Source organism: Crocodylus siamensis, chromosome 10 (genome assembly GCF_052110815.1).
Source record: "Crocodylus siamensis isolate JL-2025a chromosome 10, ASM5211081v1, whole genome shotgun sequence".
NCBI classification, from domain to species: Eukaryota; Metazoa; Chordata; order Crocodylia; family Crocodylidae; genus Crocodylus; species Crocodylus siamensis.
Genome location: NC_143404.1, coordinates 56,704,305 through 56,724,912, shown reverse-complemented (window position 1 = coordinate 56,724,912; position 20,608 = coordinate 56,704,305). Strand labels below are relative to the sequence as shown.

General features: G+C 48.5%; 1 protein-coding gene across 2 annotated transcripts in view; it reads right to left on the bottom strand.

Annotated features, from left to right (window-relative positions):
* Window positions 1-6,709: 6,709 nt before the first annotated feature.
* MATN4 (matrilin 4) overlaps window positions 6,710-20,608 on the bottom strand; it is a 28,691-nt gene continuing 14,792 nt past the window's right edge. For both annotated transcript variants that reach the window (XM_090020917.1, XM_090020918.1), the window contains 10 exons: window positions 18,577-18,693; window positions 15,939-16,508; window positions 13,877-13,999; window positions 13,193-13,315; window positions 12,405-12,527; window positions 11,702-11,824; window positions 10,735-11,148; window positions 10,119-10,271; window positions 8,285-8,387; window positions 6,710-7,530 (listed from right to left, as the gene is read on the bottom strand). In XM_090020917.1, the coding sequence (XP_089877043.1) occupies window positions 7,470-7,530; window positions 8,285-8,387; window positions 10,119-10,271; window positions 10,735-11,148; window positions 11,702-11,824; window positions 12,405-12,527; window positions 13,193-13,315; window positions 13,877-13,999; window positions 15,939-16,508; window positions 18,577-18,649 (1,866 nt within the window). In that variant the 5' untranslated portion in view covers window positions 18,650-18,693 and the 3' untranslated portion in view covers window positions 6,710-7,469. The remainder of the gene's footprint in view (window positions 7,531-8,284; window positions 8,388-10,118; window positions 10,272-10,734; window positions 11,149-11,701; window positions 11,825-12,404; window positions 12,528-13,192; window positions 13,316-13,876; window positions 14,000-15,938; window positions 16,509-18,576; window positions 18,694-20,608) is intronic.

The following is a 20,608-nucleotide window of genomic DNA, read 5'->3' as shown; positions in this document are numbered from 1 at the left end:
GGGATGTGTCTGCTGACAGGGCCATGGCAGTCATCCTCCCCTGCAACTCAGACTGGGCCTTCCTATTTGCTGGAGGCCCGTGACTGTATCTGCAATGATGATAAGGGCCAAACTGATTTGAGGTTGATAGCCAGCCATGACCTGGGTGTCTTAGCTTCTCAGATGATCTACAACCTCTGGAAAGGCAGGGCACCAAACTTCAGTGCATGGTGCCACCTAGTGCTCATCTGATGCATCCCGGAGAGCGTTTAGGACATTGGCCACTGTAGTCAGTTGAGTCTGTTGTTGTTTAACCAGTGTTGATAAGAAGAGGGGTCCAGTAATGGACATCTCACCATTTGATTATGAGTGATGGGAGGGAAACAAGCTCAGGTCTGGGTGGTAGCTCCTAACCACCTTTTATCAAATATCTGTGGTTCTCAGGTTATTTACTTACCCACAACCCACAAACAATTGTTCCTCAGGGTCGGTCCATCACAGCCTTATCAGGGTGAAGTTAACCCTGAGGGACAGTTTAGGACCTGAAACCCAGTGAAATCCTTAGATAAGGTGACAGCTCTCCCAAGTTCATACATTCCTGTTATGTCTTCTTAGTGCACAGACAGACAGAAAGCAGGGTAGAGCTGCACCTTATAGGCTAACAAAATCAGTGATGCATAAACTTTTGTAAGCAGCAGCTTACTTCATTGGCATTACCGTAGCAAGGCAGGGGGCAAGCAGGGTGACTGCTCTGGGTATCGAAGCGAAGGGGCACCAAGAGGTGCTGCCCAGCTGGGGTGGGGTGCGGGACAGAGCCACAAGAGGCTCATTTGGTGAGTGCGGGGGTGGGGGGAGGGCGGCTCCTGCTGCTGCATGCAAGCATGGGGAAGCGTGTGCCCCCCTGGATCTATGCACGGGGTGAGGGAGAGCTGCCGCTGCGGGCTTTGCCCCAGGTGCCAAACTTCATTGCTATGGTACTGTTTATCAGATGCTAAGATCCTTCTGCCTTTGGCCCAAGGCTGCTATTCCCTTCCCATGCAGCAACCCCCCAGACTAGGAATGGGCAAGGGACAAAGCAATACAGATACTGCTGGTCCAGGTTGTGAGGGAGGAAAGGCTGCCCCTGGAGTGAGTCCTGGTGAGATTGCCTTTGTTTTTTTGCTACTATCTTTGTAGAGAAGCGGAAAGAAAGCAGTGGGCTGCGGGGCCCCCATAACTGCAGGACTCTGGACTGCTGTCACTGCCATAGTCAGGATTAATGGACAGGAGGCAGGGGAGCAGGCCATGTGGTCCCACAGGCCCCCAGCTTCCTGGCACCCATTAATAAGAGCCTCTGACAGGCAGCGGCTCCCCAGGTCAGCCTGGGCGGCTAGCAAGGAAACCATTTGTTTTCTTTAAAATGAGCAGGGATAGCTGTAAGGGGGTCTCTTGATCCAAACACAGAGAGCATAAGGCACAGTAAGAGAGAGAAACCTGAGCTCTGCTGACACCAGGAGCAGGATCCTGCCTGGCTTGTGTATTTACTTAACTGTGGGCCAGCTCAAAGCATACGCTTGGAGGACTGTTCTTCACAATATCCCTTTCTGTCCTGGAAATGCTGAAGGTTGGGGACCCTCTGGCCTGTGGGGCTGCAGTGAATGGGCCTGTTCTGTGCAGCCAGCAATGTGCTACAAACTTTTAATCAGAGACAGGTGTTGTATGATTAATGGGCTCCAGGTCAAATCCACAGTGACTTGTGCTTTGTGCAAAGCTGAGAGACCGGGGTCTCCACGTTACCCTACAGGCTTGAACCAAGTAGGGTTTATAGATGACTACAGTGAAGGTTACCATGGAGGGGGGTGACTAGAGGAATGAGCATTGTAATGTGTTGTGTCACCTCCCCAAGCTCGTGTAAACCCAGTTCCACTTACATTTGATGTGTGGGAATAAGGGAGGGTCAGAAATAGGTCCCTGTGGAGGAGGGAAAGAAAGAACAAGTAGGAGAATTAGATCAATGGTGTCACAGATTTTTAATGCTAGAAGGGACCAGTAAGATAATCTAGTCTGGCCACTAGCAAACCCTGGGGAAGAGAACCATCCCTAGTGATTCCTGTCTCAAATTCAAAGCTTGTTTGCATTTCTGGTATGGTTTTAAATACATATCTAGTCTTATCTTAAAGACTGCAAGTGATAGACAAACCTCTGTGTCTCTAGGTAAATTGTCCCAATGATTACTTTTCCCCACTGTCATAAAAATGGCACCTTATTTCTTGTCTGAATGTGCCTGCCTTCAGCTTCCACTCCTCAAACCTTATTTTTGTAGATTGAAGAGACATCTGTTTTCAGTCATGTAGATCAAAAATCAAGTCATGCCTTAAACCCTGTCTAAGGAGTAACCCTGAACTTAGCTGCTGGGTTCAGAACTGAAGAGACAACCTTGCTGAAGTACGTTCTGCTAGAAATACACCCTGCTCCACTCCTACATCTAGGATCTCCCACCGGGAGATCAACACAGTGGCACTTTCTGCATCACGCCGCCATTATCACCTGACAGCTACTCTGCAGCCTCTGTGAAAGAATCCCGGTCGGCTTCCCCCAGGATGAGTGCCCACATCACATGAACACACACTCACATGAAGCACTCTCATCAGCCTGAACAGGATAGCCAGGGACTAAGTGAACCAAAGGGATGAAGCTCCTCTCGCCCCAGGTGAGCCCTCCAGGTTGGCTGGAGGCTTGTTGGCAGTGGAGTGTGGAGACGTCTGCGTGCAACGTGCTGTGCTCTCCAGATCTCTTGGTCTAAAACTAAGCTGGCACATCCAACCCTTGGCTCACTGGACTCTGGTTGATCTATGAGACAAAAAGTGCACAAGGATGCTCAGAGCCAGGCTTATTAATATCTGATAGTTTGCCTGGCTCTGGTCTGAATTAGCTTTAATCTGCCTCACTTCTCTACCTAAAGAAGTATTTCTAATGTGGTCCTATCCAAAGTAGCTGGGCACCAGTCGTGATGGTTATGGATGTGTCTGATAGCCGTGATGGTTATAGATGTCTCGGATGAACTGCAACAAAAAAGTTAACTCTCAGGCAGACCTGGCTGGGGGGAGTGAGACACCTCAGCTCACCTTCCTGACATTGTCCTCACTGCACATATTTCCAGGGGTCTGGCAATGCCTCCCTACCAGCAAGTCAAGGGCACATTCCCTTTGTGGCTAGTCCCATTTCTGACTGGCCCTCCCGAAGCTGTTGGTTCCCTCTGTCCAAGTTGCTCTCTCTGGGCTGGGTCATTCACCCAGTGGGTCAGAGGTGCAGTTATTTCTAACACGCTCAGGATAATATCAAGCCAGATGCTTGTCCTTTAACAGGACCCCTGTTAATTCTGTCCAGGGAGAGGAAAACCCAGATGGATGCTGCATGGGTGAGATCAGGGAAGCCTGGAGTCCTGATGCTCCTGCCTGAGTGAATGTAGTTGTCCATGGAAGTGGGGTCTGCGTGTGCAGGACAGGAATCTGCGTTTGGATTTGAGGCCAGCTCAGAAATAGGTAGAACCACCAGCCTGGCTGTCTTGGCCTTTGGCCTCCTGCCATGCTGAGCTGAGCTAACAGCTCTGTGTGTGGTGGGAGCCAGGTCCGTAATGGATTAACACAGAACAGCGCCCAATGAGGAGCTGGAGTTTAATGCTCCATTCAGTGTTTCACCTGTGAAAACAAGGATTGTTCATAGCAGCAAGTGAAAAATCAGTTCCTGGAACTCGGCTCCACACGGCAGTCACCTCCCACAGGCTCCCATTCAGCCACACAGTCAAACAGCCCAATTGTTTAGCTCCTGCATGCACTCAAAGAAGAAACTGGTTGGGTTTTTTTGGCGGGGGGGTTGGGTTTTGTTTGTTTTGTTGTTTTTTTTGGGGGGGGGGGGGGGGGTTAACTTCAGTGGCCCCTGGGGGAAAGCACAGAGCAGATTGTGGCGGGTTGCTAGTGGCTGTGGGAGTGCCCTTGCTCATGGAGCTAGGCCACTGAGTGCCCGTGTGTGTGCTGTGGCCCCTCACAAGCCAGCCTGGTGCTTTGGCTTAGGTTTTGTTGATTCTTGGGTTTGGGTTTGCACTGTCAGCACTAGCAGTTACAGGGTTGTTTGGGCGAATCTCAGTCGTTCCTCAGTGCTGGAGCTGAGCAGACACACTGGGCCTCCTCTTCGGGTCCAGCTGAGCTGGGCTCAGCCCAGAAATGCATGAAGCCAGCTTTGCTCTCCCCAAGAAACGTGGAGAGCTTGTCCTCAGCACAGCTCAGAGCAGCCTCAGAGTTCCCCTGGCCAGGGACTGCTCACTGCAGGGAAAAAGGTCTCGTAGGCCCATTTATCTTTTTAACTTCTTTGTTTTAGTCTAGAGGCGAAAAGGGCCCAAGGATCTAATTTAGGGCCCCAGCAGCAGGCCTGTGTCTCTAAGGAGGGAGAAGGGTGACCCACAGGTTAGGCCAGCAGCAGGTGAGAACTGCACTCCTCCGGCACTGATTCCTTGTGCAATCTTGCACAAGTCACTTCGTCTGTGCTTCAGTTCCCCCTCAGTGAAATGGGAACAGGGCTGCTGGGAGGATCCAGACCTTTGTGAAGTGGTGATGATCAGGCCTGAATGCCAGTTATCACTCAAACCTGAGTAAACCTGCCAAGGGGAGATTCTGGAGCTGAGGAAAGGGCTTTCCGGTACTGGGCCCCTCCGTAGGCTCATCAGTTCCAGAGCCCTGATGCAAACCTCGCCTCCCCTGGCAAAACCTGCCTCATTGTAACAGCATCTCTCTGTGTTTCTCTTTCCCTCCCCATTCTCAAGCTCCCAAGAGGCCTATTTATCATTGCTCTGCTACTATTTGTGTCTGAGTACATACATCTCATAAGATCTCACACTGTTTTCTGCAAGGCATGCATGGTTATCTTCTCAAAAGTATGCTTCTCCTGAACTTGGGGGCTTTTAGCCATGCTGGAGAGAGCCAACAGTAGCAGTCATACTTCTCTAAATAGGTAGCAAACGCCATCAGATCCAGAAAACAAGAGGAGATCAGTGCTGGACAAGTATCTCCTGACTGCTGGGCAGAACTTCTGAGCCTTGATCATAAAGAGAGTTACCATAAATATAAATTCAATCCTGTCCCACTTCTGTAGGGATCATGCTAGAGGGAGTCCCTGCAAGACTGGGCAAGAAGCAGGGTAGTATCAGGAAAGCTTGGTGCATCTGGAGGAAGGGAGTGCTCCAATCTGTCTATCTGGCAAAATGTGCACCCCTCCCCTGGAAATGTATAGTAAAGGACTGTCATGAACATCCCTAGGCCTGGTAATTCAGTGACACAGAAGGGTGATGATAGCACAATGGGGCTCTTTTGCATGGACTCAGGAGCTGTTTGCATAGCAGAATGAGAGTTCAAACCTGGGGAGAAAGTTGTTAAAAGCTGTTTACATGCTCTGCTTACACTGAGATGTGCACATGAAGTCTAGTCTGAATTCCACTTGTGGTTTTAGTACCCGGCTACAAGTGCCCTCAGCTTGGAACAAAACAATGATCATTACAATAAATCAACATTCATAGGCAAGGGATGGCTGGAAAGTGTCTCTTTATTGCTGGGATTCAGTGCCAGGTAACAGGAGCCTTTGTAATAGATCCAGGTCCACCAAGGAGGCGGCTCTGCTACACTAGTTTGCATTCACAGATGACATCACAGGCGTGACAGGACCAGGAGAGCTTTGGCACATGAGGGACATTTAGATAATGTTCAGCTGGAAGGAATATGGTTCAAGTTCACACAGAGCCCTTCCTTGAACTCTCCCCCTCACCCAGCTCCTCTGCTATTTGAGGAGGAAGAAAGTGCTCCAAAAAAGCAGGAGACAAAGGGTCTCAGGACAGAAGTAACAGGAGGCCCCCCCACAAAGGATTCAAAGCACTGTACTGAGAGAGTGGGATGGGGCTGGGGGTTGGGATTAGAGGCCACACCCAGGCAAGTCCCCTTGTCACACAGGATGGTGGCTTACATAGCACTAGGACAGGAACTGAGGATTAGCAGGTTTTCCCTTCGCCTACCTCATCTCTGACTCCCTCCTCCCCAGCTATCAGCAAAGCCTGACCAGATCACAAATTCTGTTCCCTGCAGGCTGCTATGGGACTATATAATAAGGAAAAATAGCTTCAATGCGGTCACAGTCATGGCACCTCCCTACACAAATCTTGCGTTATGACTCTTCCAGAGGGGCTGCTTCTGAAGCTCCACCCCAGTTTTTATTCATGAGGCCCAGACTTAGAGATGATAGGTCAGACCCCCAACTGGTATAAATGTGCATAGCTCCATTGATTTAGCTGATTAACACTGGCTGACTCCTATGACACAGAAGACAGGCCCTTGATGGTCCGGATCTGCCATTCTGGTGAAAGTCTGAGATGCCTTTAACACTCACTTCCTATCAGACTGTGTTACCATACTACATGTGCAATGCATTACAACATATGACATGGATTTCTTACAGCAAAGACATTACCCTGGCCAGTTCTCTCTCTTACCTCTCTCACACCAGAGTGGTGACAGCCCAGTTGCTGAGATCAAAGTCGTATGAACTGATACATAGATGCCTGCCTAAATTAACTATTTTCCCAGTGAAAAGAGCCAAAAAGTGCCATAGAAACCTTCAGGGGGTTTACTGTTAGGATAGAAAAGTATATATATAAGGTGTTGAAAAATATTACTACCTTGCTTTCAGGATTAAAGATATATACACAAAGATATATTTTTCTATATATATATTTATATTGGATAGAAAACAAGATGATAAATTCTGCAACAATCTGCCAGAATCATGGGTGAAAAGGAGATTCAATCAGGAATATTCCAGCTGCATTTGATCATGTTTTGTCTGGTTTCGATTTGGAGTTCTCTCCCCTTTAATGGAAATCAAATATTCAATTCATGTGCAATTCAAGCAAAAAGCTTTAGAGACAAAGAGGTTGCTGAAGGATCTCTCACTTTCCAATGAGGATGAGCAGGGCAGCAAACAGCACGTCCCACACAGAGTGGGAACATTGGAAACTCCCTTCCCCATCAACACCAAGTCTAAGGACTGTTTGAAGTGAGAGCTGAGCTGCAGGAAACGTCCAGGATGGCACTGCTGCCTTTGCAAAGCACTTCTGCTGCCTAATGGAAACCCTCGGATCTGGTCCTCCATGAAGAAGCCAGAGGCCAACTGCTGTCGATTCATCCCTGATGCCATGCAACTTGTTGCCCGTCTCCTCTCTGAATGTCCAAGCCAGCCACGCTTGCTGCGCCTCGTCCCAGAGGAATGGCCCAGCATTGAAGGTTGACTCCACTTACTTACGGAACAGGGTTTTTTGTTTTGTTTTTTTCTTTTAGATCTCTGAGTCCCTCTCAGGATTTTGTGACATAAGAACAAACAATGGCCCTTTACAATAACCTAGAAATAAGAATGATGTGTAGCTACAGTATGTTTCTGTACCCCAAGCTTGACTGCTTCCTGGCCATGTAAAGAGATCACTTCTTTTTGGCAATCTGGTTTTCCAAGTCTTCGAGTCTGGCTGTCATCTGAGCAAGTAGTCACACTAAGGAAACTTGGCAGTAAAGAAGGAGTGGGGCCTGACACTGAGGGAGGATCAAGGGATGACCTTCAGGTGATGTTGGTGTCAGCCCAACAAAACACAGAAAAAGGATGAACTGAATATTTCATGGGCTCCATACAAAGAACATCCTTCCTGGGGCTTGCTGGAACCACTTCCTTTCTAGGAGGTGCTCACCCTGACACAGGCATAGTAGGTTTCTATTTATACTTGGTCAGAATGACTATCAGATGTGCCGCTGCCCTCCCCTCCCCACTTTAGTCTGTTCTTCCCCTTCTTCTAGGGACCTAAGGGCCTCAAAGATCCCCTTCACTCTTCCCCAAACTGTAAGGGTCCCTGTGCTGTGGCTCCTTCTTCCTCCCACAGATGGAGGCTGGATCCAGCTCTGGTATTACCACTGACACAGATAGGGCCACCTGTTAGCATAGAAGGCACGTTTGTTGCTGCACATGCTAAGATGTGCTTGGAGCCCATTGCTTTTTCTGAAGGGTAACAGGAAGCCCAGTTGAATTGGGAATCAAGCTGTCACTGTCTAGTCAACATAACAAGTGGCAGGGGCCAGATTCTGCCCTGACAAAGAGAACAGCCCACGGACACTCATCGGCTGGGTGACCAGAGGGAGAATCAGGGTAGAAGTTGGCCCTAAAGGCTTGGAACAAAACAGACTTGATCTGGTTCCTGTGTGGCTGCCATTCAGCCATGGCCCATGCTGGCTACCCAAAAAGGATATGTTTCTCTGTCAAGCTCTCCAGGATGGCCACAGTGTTTGACTGGAACTGCACAAGGGCCTCACACTCGCATGGGCTCCGGATTTCAGTCTCTCCTTTGCCCTCCTCTGAAAAAAAACAGGTGAATTGTCATCAGTGCTCTGCTGAGCACCTTTGTGCTCTCTGACTGTGCCTTACACAGAGAACATGCAGGCTTCCCAAGAAAAGTAAGCCCCTCTCCCAGTGACAGGGGTGAAGGTGATTTGCCAGTGGTACACAGCCACTTGGTGAAAGAGTCAGGAATAGGAGAGACAGTAGTAGGAACAAAAGTCCTGACAATCAGCCTATGTTTTACCCACTATGCAGACTGCCTCTGTCCTCAGGTTTGCAGGAGGATCTGAGAACAAAACACAAAACACTGCAGGGACATGGCTCTCTCTCCTTCTCCTTGGAAACTTCCCATGCTCATTCTGGGGGGCTGTGCTAGCTCACTGAGAGGAAGGACCGGAGCCTAATGGGTTTGTGCTAATGCAATGAGGTGGTCTATCCATTTGGGTCTGATGCTGTTGTTAATTCTTTTAAAGAGCCCTGGAGAGTTCTATTTTATCTCTTATTTTATCTCCCAGGTCTCTTTCCAGTAAGCTTGATCCCAGTGGTTCTAAATTCTAGGTAATTTTCATAAAGCAGTAGCTCTGCTTACCTAAGAAAGGCCCAACAAGCTTATCTCTGGGAACACAGCCCATGGGCAAACAGTCTGGGACAAAACACTTCCTTTTTCAGGCTCCTTATATTTGCCAAACAAGCCTCCAGGCAGAGCATCCACAATAGAGTGAATGAAAACTGCCCAGGCCATGGGACTCATTACTCTGTTGCTAATTAACCTGCCTTTGAATTTCTGGTTACAAGACTTCGCAGCAAAGAGGGATGCCAGATTCTACTGTTAGTTTAATGCAGCCATCTACCCCAAGTATCTGTCATCTTCTCTGCAGCTTGGGTAGGGTCTCTATAAACCAAGCTGTTTCTTTTTAACCTAATTAGACAGAGAGGAGGAGCTGTGTGTTACCTGAACTGGCTAGAGAGGAATTGCGGCAGAAAAGAAGATAGCCTTAATTCTATGTATGACTGGAGATGCTGTGGCAACAGCCACATCGGTGCTGCCAAAATAAATCCAGCCCCACTCTGCTTTTCCATTCTTATCATGCACCCCCACTCTCCTCAATACTACATCAGTGATGCCAGCTGCTCACAACTGCCCCCTATACATAGAATTGTCACCAGTGGCACCCATTCTGCTCTCAAATCCTCCCTCAAGACCCAGGTCTGTCACAATGCCAGGGAGAACTCAACCTGGGCTTGAAGGAGATATGGGGTGCCCAATTCTTAAGAATAAGGCTAATGCACTCATGTGTGTATAAACAGTACATCCATTGGCTGCCTCTCCTCCACATGCTTTGCATCAGTTGTTACCTTAAGTGTAGAAGGAAATTGGCCCAGTCATTAGGGCACTAGCCTGTGAGTCATGAGGCTGATGTTCAGCTTCCTGTTCTACCACAGATTTCTCATGTGGCTTTGGGTGAATAACTTAGTCTCTCCCCGCCTCTGCTTTCCAAAATGGAATAACACTGTACTGTAGCCCACACTGACTGTGAACAGAAGTAGGCTACAGAATGTGAATGGGAGGGCAATGGGTACCATAACTGTCCTAGAAAAGCTTGAAAGCTGTTTGTGGTTATAGCCTCATCTGTATTTCTACAGCGCAAGAGAAACCCAACTCCAATTGGTGCTACCACAGTGGTATTATTGAACGACGCCAGTCCAATCATGGGTGAGGTTACTTTGCAGACTCTGCCCCCACCTACCAGGGCAGATGTTAAGTTTGAGGTTGTCAACGATATGGGTCATGGTGCTGAAATCGGCAGAGTACGAAAAGTGCTGCTCCACAGGCTCGGAAGCGATTTCCCTCAGCTCCTCTTCCACGGCTTTTCCAACCCCAACTGCAAACATGACGATTCCTACACAACACAGCAAAGGACAATTCCTTACTGCCTGGACATGGCCTGTGGGCACGAACCTGGGGAGACCAGCCCAGCAAGCTCAGTAGGATACTGTTGCCCAAAGTTGTCTGGCCAGCTAGTTAAGGTGTAGCCTTGCAAGGAAATCACAACTGTTGGTATGGGCTATTCATTATTGCACCACAGAGCAAGAGGCATCATTCAGCCTGCTTCAGTTGTAAGCTGGTTTGTATATAAATGTGATGAGTACCAGCAAGCCATGCTCACTCAGGGAAATGGGAGCTTCAGTATGCCAGACATCATGATTTACCCCCAGAAACCACCACCTTTGGGCACCTGAGAGATTGTGCAAAATTGGCCTGGAAAGTTGGGTTCCTAAAGTGCATCCCCCCACCGGGACCATCCCAACAAGACCCTAGGAGTTAGAAACCCTTTGAGATTTCTCACCCCCTTTGCTCCTCACCCGATTCCTTTGCCTTCCTGGCCCACTCAGAGATATCATCCTGGGAACGTCCATCAGTGAAGACCAGCCCAATTCTGGGTATGTTCTGGGATAGTGGCCTGGCACCTTCTGCCTCAGAAAAGCTGTGCTCAATCATGTGCTTGAGAGCCAAGCCAGTCATGGTGCCCTTCTCCATGTACTCCACCTTCATCACAGCCGCCTTGACATCATTTGCTGTCTTGTGTTTGTTGAGTGGGAACTCGGTGCGCACACGGCTGGAGTACTGGACCAGTCCCACACGCGTGCCATGTGGCGACACATCCAGGAAATCTACAATCTGGTTCACAAACTGCTTCACCAGCTCAAAGTTCTGGGGCCGGACGCTCTTAGAGCCATCAATCACCAGCACTAGGTCGATGTGCCCTGCCTTGCACTCTGCAAGCAGACATGAAGGCAAAAGGTCAGAGGGTACCAGCCTGGCCTGCCCAGGGAGACCCCAGAGGGCAGAAATGCCAGGGGATGCAGTTGAATGAAGGGGAGCTGGGATTCCTGGTGCTTCCCCACAGATTCTCTCCTGAGCCATCAAGGCAAGTTGAAGCAGGTGCAGCAAAGCGGAGCAAAATATAATTGGGAAAAATTTTGCTAAATATCCCCTTCAAATATATATCCACTCCCATCAAATCCTGACACCGCCCCCCTGCCCCCAATAACTCCCTTTGTAAATCATACCCAAATATCCTGTGTTGCTGCCTGCTGTGTCAGAAGAAGATGAGATCCTGCCCTGTCCCTTCCATTTAGAGCCTGTCATTGTCTCTCCTCTGTTAGTCAGACTCATCTCTACCACATGCAACAGGGCTCTCTCCTCTCCCCCCAGGGACCAGTGTTAATATCCTCTGAGCACACTCCTTGAATGTGGGTGCCAGCTGCTATGGGATGAAGCCCCTTTTAGTAAGAAACCTGTCTGCAGGCCCCATCCCCAGATACTCACTGTTACATGTCTTCCCATCAGTTTGGAGCTGCTGTCCCTCTGGGCAAACGCAGTGGTAAGAGCCTGATGTACTGACACACTTAAACTCACAGCCGTGATCTACTCCATTGCAAAGGTCAGTAGCTAAAACACAAAATCAAAACACAAATCTTCTTACATAAGTTATAACCATGCAGTGAGCTCCCCTCTTAAAGGTAGGAGCTCTGTGGGTCATGCTTGCCAAACAGGGAGCTGAGTAAGCATTCCTGCTGTACATGCAAAGTATCCCTTCACAGGACCTGGGCAGCATGCATTTATCTCAATGGAAAGCAGTGATGGGTTCAAGTCCAGAAAAATTTCATGTCCAGACTTCGGGGCAGGTTCCAAATCAGGATCTGTATTTTGTAGCTTAAGCGATTCATTCTTTTCAGGGCTGGAAAGAATGCATTATAGCTATTTGTGACACCCCAACCTTCCAGGTGTGATGCTACGGCATGTGCTTTCCAATCCCAGCTGCACTCCCCAAGCTCCAGGATGCTGGTGCCCTGGACGACTATCCTGGGTTACTTACTGATGTACAAGGTGAGCACATCTATCAAAAGGACACCATTCTGGTGACAGATGCTTGGGTTCTAACCACAGCAAGTTACCCATACTGTGGCCCGGTTATGCTCTTGGTTATTACAGCCATTCTCTGCAGAAGCGATGCTCATGCAGCGCTTACCCTGACATGATCTGCCATCAGCCTGCAGAGTGAAGCCATCATTGCAGCGGCAATAGTACCCATTCACAAGGCTCACGCACTCGTGCTGGCAGCTGTGGTTCCCAAAGTTGCAGTAATTAATCGCTGGCAAGAGAAGTAGACACATGGGGACATCTGCTTTGCATCTCAACCCTTGCAGAGATCTCAAAGGCTAAGTTGACCACTGTCTGTCCTGGAGGCAGAATGCTGTGATTTTACATCATGCTTTCACTACCATGTGTCTTCAGACCCCCTGGAAATATGGGGTTCCTACTCACACAGGTGTCTCTGTGCTAAGGCCCTGCTTCAAGAAAGCAAATAGGGTCTATTGATGACCCACCTGGGCAACAGAGCTCCTGCCAGTGGCTGACTGTGTGCATCTTGATCTTAGTCTAGATAAAGCATTCACAGGCTACCACTGTAAGCTGAAGTTCTCCTTTGGGACTCAGACTGCTAGAAGTAAGCAGAGATCACCAAAAAAGGACAAACATTGGCCAAAAAAAGTGTGTTTATGTTTCCAAACTATCTCCAACACTTCTCCACTATTTTCTAGCTTGAAGATGGATATGGAACGAGAACCCTCTGGTCAGGAAGAAACACAGTTTCAATGGCTGAAGGGAACATGGGTGCTGAGGGCAGAGAGGGGACCTGCAAAGGGGAAATGATGATGAGGAGAGAAGGAAAGTGTGGGGTGATGAAAGATGAGGGAAATGGGATGGAAAATGAGGAGAAAAAGGAGGAAGGAGCAGAGAGAGGGGGCAGTTACTTACCAGTACAGGTTTTTTTATCATCATTGAGAGAGTAACCCAACCGGCAGCGGCAGGTATAAGACCCATGCGCACTGACACACTGGTGCTCACAGCCATGCTTCCCATCAGCACAGGCATCAATGGCTGCAGAAGAAAAGAAAAGACTTGGTCACCCACCCCTTTACCATCTCGCGTCCTCATGCTCCCACACCCAGGGGAAAAGACAGGCTCAGATCCCAGCATGCACAGGATGCGTCTGACATAAGGAGGAAGAGGCAGGTCTTACCAACCCACAGACAAGAGCGGAGAGACTGTTCAGCTCCAGATAATCCTAACACTACCTCCCCCACACACTAGCATGGGGCAGAGGGTCCTGATGCCCACTGCTGAGCTGTGCATTTACACACCATTTTCAAAGTTCAGGGCCTAGACATCATGCCAACAACTAATTCCCTCTAGTAATTATCTCCACCACCAAACTAGCAAGTGCAGCTGGAGACAGAAGGGCCTAGTGAGAAAGAAAACCAGACTAGGACTGAGGAGACCTCGGTTCCAGTTCTGACCATGCTGTGGGCCTGCTCAGCAAGTCACTTTACCTCTCAGGGCCTCACTTTCCCTGTCTGTACAATGGGGTGATACTTGTAAACAGTTTTAAAATGTACATACTTAGTGAAAGCGTGTTAGAGAGAAATGAAAAGGTCTTACGGGAACATGTCTTTCCATCAGCGTTGAGCTTGTATCCTGGATTACATCCACAGTAGAAGGAGCCTGGAACGCTGACACAAGTGTGTTGGCAGCCATGATCCAGCTCTGTGCACATATCCACACCTGAAAGACATGGCTGGTCATGCTGGATTCACTGGCTACAGCATGTATGAGGAAACCTAACCTACCCAGGTTCTGACATGACCCCATCTCTGCAGGAGCTGGTTATCATCCTCTGCCTCAGTTTTGCCACCTGCACAATGGGGATAGTGAGGATGGTCTTATTTATAGGGCTATTAAATCTACTGATGAAAATCACCAAAAGCTAAGTGTTTATTTTCAGCTTATGTCAAGTAGGTCAAGGTTTCAGCACTTCAACCAAAATAAAAGTACCCGCACAGTTTAATCAAACCAGCTCGTGTGCGCATGGACAAGGCCTCAGGTTTGGCTGAAATGAATACTAAAGCTGGGAGCTGCTAGAAATGGGACTTCAAACAGAGGTCTGGAATCAGAAGCTCAGAAGGGCTTCAGGCTTCCCATAAAGAAAAGCTGGATGCGTCCTTTTGTTCCCTCATAAAACAGAACCCTCCAGTCTAGAAGAAGCATGAAGTCTCGAAGGCTGGAGGGAATATGAGCGCTGAGAGAAGAGAGGAGACCTGCAAAGGGGAACTGATGAGAAGGGAATGAACAGGGAGATGAAAGATGAGGGAAGAGGGATGGAAAAATGAGAATCTAAAGAAAGAAAGGGCAGTGGCAACCAAGCACCGGGGGGCACCCTAGGCTGTCTGGCCAAGTCCCCAAGATCTGATCTCATCTGTCAGCATAGAAGCTGCACATAGGCTCCAGGCTTTAAGATTACGAACTCCCCTCTTCTGGCCAAGACCAGCCAGACGAGTGCAAACAAGCTGTCTCATCCCAAGTTTCGATTAGATACAGATGCACAGTTGCACGTGGAAATGTGCAGTGAGTCACAGCACTGCTCATGCCCCGGGGGCAGGAAGCCTGCTGCCCAGAATCACCTGGGACAAGTAAGGCTCCAGACCCCGCAGCGGGGATCTCTGACCACTCCTGCTCCCTGTGGAGGGCACCAGCTCTGCACTTCTGCTGGCTGGCATTCCTGTTATCACCGCTTTGGGGCCTGTCTTCCCCTGCCCCCCGTGAGCACAGCTCAGAAATACTTGCTGGAGCAGCATGTACGCACCTTCAGTTGCAGGCAAGGAACGTGGTAGCTAACATATTGTTTGGACACTTTTTTTAAGATTACTTTTAATCAACAGGGAAGGGTGACAAAAAAGACTTAATTGAAAGGGAAAATATCAAGGCTTCTACTATACAGGTTGTCTCTTCCCAGGGCCTACCACAGCTAGACTTGATCTTCTGAGGTCCCTTCCAGCCCGAGTGTCTACGTCTATGAAAATAATCCATACCGTGCTTCAGTACCATGCTTGAGCTCTTGGAAGCATCTGCATTGCCCCCCTTGGCAAATGTTGCTTCCCTACATCAGTTGTTATAGAACAGAAGTTAACTTAGCCATGGATTGGTTTGGCTCACTTGGTGCCTGATTCAAAGCCCACTAAAATCCATGGGTTCCACCAAAGTCAATTCATTCATTAGATTTTCACTCCGACCCTTGTATCTTTGTACAAACAGGCAAGGTGCAGACAGATACTGTGAGAACTTCCCCCACACAGATCAGCTGGTGTTTCCCTGTCCTGACCCTAAATCACTGAATTACCCATGCACCTTGGCTCAGTTTCTACAGCACCTCCTGGATCCCAGTTGCCTGGGACCCCACACTCAGTCTTTAAGTCCTCACCTTACAGCACATTTTGCTTTTCCACAAGTGAGTTTCTCTAGAGTCCAAAAAAACAGCTGCCATGAATTGGCCTGTGATTTAATAAGATGGGGCTAGGTTTGAGCTCCAAAGGGGAAAGGCTTCACTCCTTTCCATGACCTCCACAGCTTGTCCTTCATCCACCCGACCCCTCCACACCTTCCTTGTAAATCCTGGCCACTTCTGGCCCCACAATAGACCTGGGGCAGTTCTGTGCCCCTCACTCACCACACAGCTTGTCCTGGAATTGCTTGCCAAACTGCTGGATGAGATCGAAAGACTCCACCAGGAAGACATGCTGCTCCAGTGGGTGGGAAGCCATGGCCCTCAGGGAGTTCATGTCTGCCCGTTGGACACCCACAGCATAGATCTCAATACCAGCATCCCGTGCTTGGGCTGCCACCTCTGTCACACGGTCCTGGGGCCGCCCATCTGTCACAATGACAGCCACCCGGGGTATCTTCTTGTGAAGCTCACGTGCCCCCTCCTGGGTGGTGAAGGCCACATTCATGGCATACTGGATGGCCAGCCCTGTCATGGTGCCTTGGGATAGTGGCACAATGCTGTTGATGGCTTTCTCCATGTCAGCCCGCTTGAAGTAAGTCTTCAGGGAGAAGACATTCTGGACCTGGCTGGAGTACTGGATCACCCCCACTCGCGTGGCATTGAGCCCCACATCCAGGTTGTGGATGATGTCAATCATGAACCTCCGCATGGTCTCAAACTCAAAGGGGCGCACGCTCCGGGAGCTGTCAATCACAAACACGATGTCCAGAGGTCCCGTCTTACATTTTAGTGCTGGGGAGAGAAGCAAAGGGTGGGTATAGACTCTCAGGGCACTTATATACATGCAGCAAGGCCGGTCCAACGTGCTGCAATTACAGCACATTGAAGCAGACTCAATTAATTGAGTCTGCTGGAGCTTGGTAATTACTGCGCTCCAGCAGACTCCAGCATCATATGTATTAGTGCCCCCACATTGAAAAATGAGGGTGCGGGACCATTAACTAAAGCTCATTTGGCAAGCTTTAGTTAAAGCACCCCAACTGCCATTTTTCAGCACAGGGACGCTGACACACGAGGTACTCTGGGTGATTTAATTAGAGCAGCTCTCAGAGCTGAGGGGGGATCTAGTGACCATTTACAAACTGGTCGGGGGGACCAGCAGGCATTGGGGAAGTCCCTGTTCCCCTGAGCACTGCCAGGAGTGACTAGAAATAACGGTCACAAGCTGGCAGAGGGTAGAGTCAAACTAGACATCAGGAGGCGCCACTTCACTGTCAGGGCAGCTAGGATCTGGAACCAACTTCCAAGAGAAGTAGTGCTGGCTCCTACTCTGGTGCTCTTTAAGAGGAGGCTGGATGAACACCTCGCCAGAGTCATTTGACCCCAGCACTCTGCCCTGCCGTGGCAGGAGGTCGGACTTGATAATCTGCTCAGGTCCTTTCCGACCCTACCAACTATGAAACTATAAACTTGGTTGCAGAAATGCCTATGTTTCTCTCTCTCTCTCTTTTTCTCTCTCCATAAACGCCTTCCATCTCTATATCTATTTGTCTCCCTAATATATATGGATGAGCCAAAAACCTTTAAGTTTTGCAGAGCAAGGGAAGAGAATGGATCAGAACAGTCACCCCTAGCTTCCTGCTCTTAGGGAGGGGCACAGCCCTCTCCGCACCGGCCGGTGGAGTCAAAGGATAAGAGTAAGCTGTTACTAAGTTTGCCAATCAATCCTCTAGCAATGAATTAGGCCCCTTGCAGGTGCAGCCTCTAACTGGTTGCACTCGTGACATACGTGTGACAGAGTCACTCCTTAGACGCATCAGTCTACATGTACTAAAAAAGTTCCATAATCATGTCATGGTGTTGCTGGCAGTATAGACAATAGATGGACGTGTGCAAGTCTTACCATCAGCCCAGCAGAACTAGGTTTTAGGTCAGGCTTTTCAGGCATCTGCCCAACCACAGTCTGTTTCCCCTAGAGCAGGGATTCCCAGACTATGGTATGTATACCCCTGGGGGTGTGCAAGATACCTTGAGTGGGGGGGCAAGGGGGAGGTACACAGGAGAACTTGTATAATGTCAGATTTAAATTTTCATTATAATAATCGGCATTTAAGGGGTTAAATATAAACTGGTAGGGGTATGCAGGTAGCTGGTAAATCTGGAAGTGGGTAGGCAACAAGAAAAAGTTTGGAAACCTCTGCCCTGGAGCATAAAATGGGAGATAAAGGAGGTTCAGTAAGGGGTTTACATTGGGCGAGTCATGCCAAAACACAGCCGTCAAAACACACTCTGTACAGGCAGCCTCACAGGGGCGGAGGGCTGCATGTAGAAAGCTGTGAATGTGTTCCAGAGCATTTGAAGAATTTTGCCCTGTCTTAAACCCAGTCACAGAGTGCCCATGTCTGCTGCCCAGAACCAGCACCAAAATCTCTGTGGTTCGTAAGTGCCAAAGGTCTTTGGGAAGGGCCCTTCTGGGCTCATGAACTGGAGTCTTTTGCTGGTTTTGGTACTGCAATAGATTTTCCCACTGGCTCCACATGGAGATCATAAATGCATGTCACATGCTGCAGCGGGATTGAGTAGGTGTTCAGCACTCATCTCTCCTTGTTCCTAGAAATTGCTTTCTTTCCTTAACTGCTGCTATTAAAGGATAGTGAGGAGGCATGGGGAATTGGGTTTGTGCTCAGCCCAGTCACACAAGAGGTGATATACTGATAGCTTGGAGCAAGTGATATATGGAGGAACCCTGAGTCTTAACTCACTCCAAGAGGTTTCTGTTACTCAGACCTATACCTGCAGCTGATCCAGCTGGCACAGTGTCTCCTCCTTAGAATTTACACAGTTTTAGCTTGCTGCTCACCTGCAGGCTTTGGTCGGGCTTCCAACATTGTTAGGGCAGACAGGAGGAGAGGGGCAACAAGCAGCAGCTTCATTGTTCAGCTCCAAGATCACACAAGCTCCGGTGCTGAAGTGTTCACTGCAGGGAAAGAAAGGCAGAGGAATCACAATGGGATCTGGGTGGGCAAATATACTCACATGTGCCTGTAGCCAAGAAGTCAGCAGAGCTCTGTCCCAGCCCAGGGCCAAAGGATCTGGGCTACTGGCCCAGAAAAACTTAAAATGGAAGTGCTAGCTCCTTAAAGAGATTTGTCCCTGGTGATTATGGAAGTAGATGTGACCCAAGGTCAGCTATGATCATCTTGCTAGACCAAGGATTTAAAAAAAATCAAGAGCCACACAAGGACTAGTAAAAGGCACTTAAGACTGAAATTTCCAAGCCAGAAGACTTTAGATGCACAATTCCAGTTCCCTTGGATTGAAAAGGGCACCCAAATGTCTTAAGCAACTTTGGAAACCTCAGATGAGAGCTGCAGTGGCTATGGACTGGGAAGTCCATTGCAGCTCAGTTAATTATACTCAGCGAGGATGCACCAAACACAAACAACTCAGCTGGGTTTTCAGACACGGAATTGGGTTGGCAGCTGGACAAGCCTATTTTCACTTGTAAACTAGGCAGAGGGGATGTGCAGCCAGGTGCTTTACAGCTGGCTGCAATTCTGTCCTCTCCAGCCAATGGAAGAGCAGGAAATCGCTGAGTAAAGGGGGGTGACGGCTCTATGCGCACTCTTTTCTCGCAGATAAACATCAGGCCAGGCTGAGGGTCATGGGTAGTGCACAGGGCAGAGCAGTCCACATAAATTAACCACAAACCCCGGCAAAAACTGGAATTGGGTCAATTTTTAGTAAATTGCAGAGTCAATTTTCCAAGAAGTCTCCTAAATTGATTCCAAGGCCTTTTTCCACATGCCTATATCTGCCCAATTAAAATCCCACACAAACTCACAGACCATCATATCTGTGTGGGAAGCTCTCTTGGAAGCAGTTTTGAAAGGTATATACAGGCAAACCCCACTTAGCGCTCTTAATTGGTTCCTGAAAAACTGAGCGTTAAGCGAAACCAAAAGTATTTGACGACCCAAGATGGCGACCGCAAGCATTATAACAAAACTCGCTGAGCGTTAGGTGAAATCAGGTATCAATTTCAAATGAGTGTTGTAGCGAAACAGCGCTAAGTGAAACAGCATTAAGCGGGAGTTGCCTGTATTTGAGAAAGTATAGCCTTTTTTTGCTATAGTCAATAGCCTCCAAGTCAATTCAGTTTAAAATGCCCCTGTGAGAGTTTCCTGATGTGCCTGGGATCCCTGGTTAATCCAGCAAGTTATTTCAGAAATATTTTCATGCAGCTGAGCCCTTGGGTGTGTGAAATGTGAGGATTGATCACTGTGCATTCAGCTGCTACTGTGTGCCCAATAATTAAGTACATTAGGGCATAAGCACAGCTTTTCTCCATTTGGAGCAGTTGCTACTCTTGGAGTCACTTAATACTGTTAATTGCTTCCATAATTATATGCTGTGACCATGCGTTGGAGCTGACAGGGACTTTGTGCTTGGTGCTGTACAAACACTCTTCCCATACTAAAATACAATGGCCACCAGCCTGTCCATGGTGGCATGTGATTTCCCATAGACTCCAACTCTTTGCAGGGACAATTTTGCCTTCACTTCTTCACAGAAAGTGATTACCTCACTGAACCTTCATCCTTCTCTTCAGGATTTTGCAGTTTTTTCTTCATGAGTTGCTTTTCTAGGGCATGCTCTGTGCTCTCCTATTTATTTTATTGGTCTAATGTGGATACCCAAGTATTTGGGCTCCTAGAATGAAAGAGACTTGATCCAGTTTTCCAAAACCTCAAGATGTTACTTATTTTTTAGTTGGTTACATTTTTTTTAAACTTGGAATTTAGAACATTTTTTCAGCTCCTTGGGGACACACTTATTTATTTGCTTTTCATTAATGCATTATTGATCAGGCTGCAAGCACCATGCAGCAT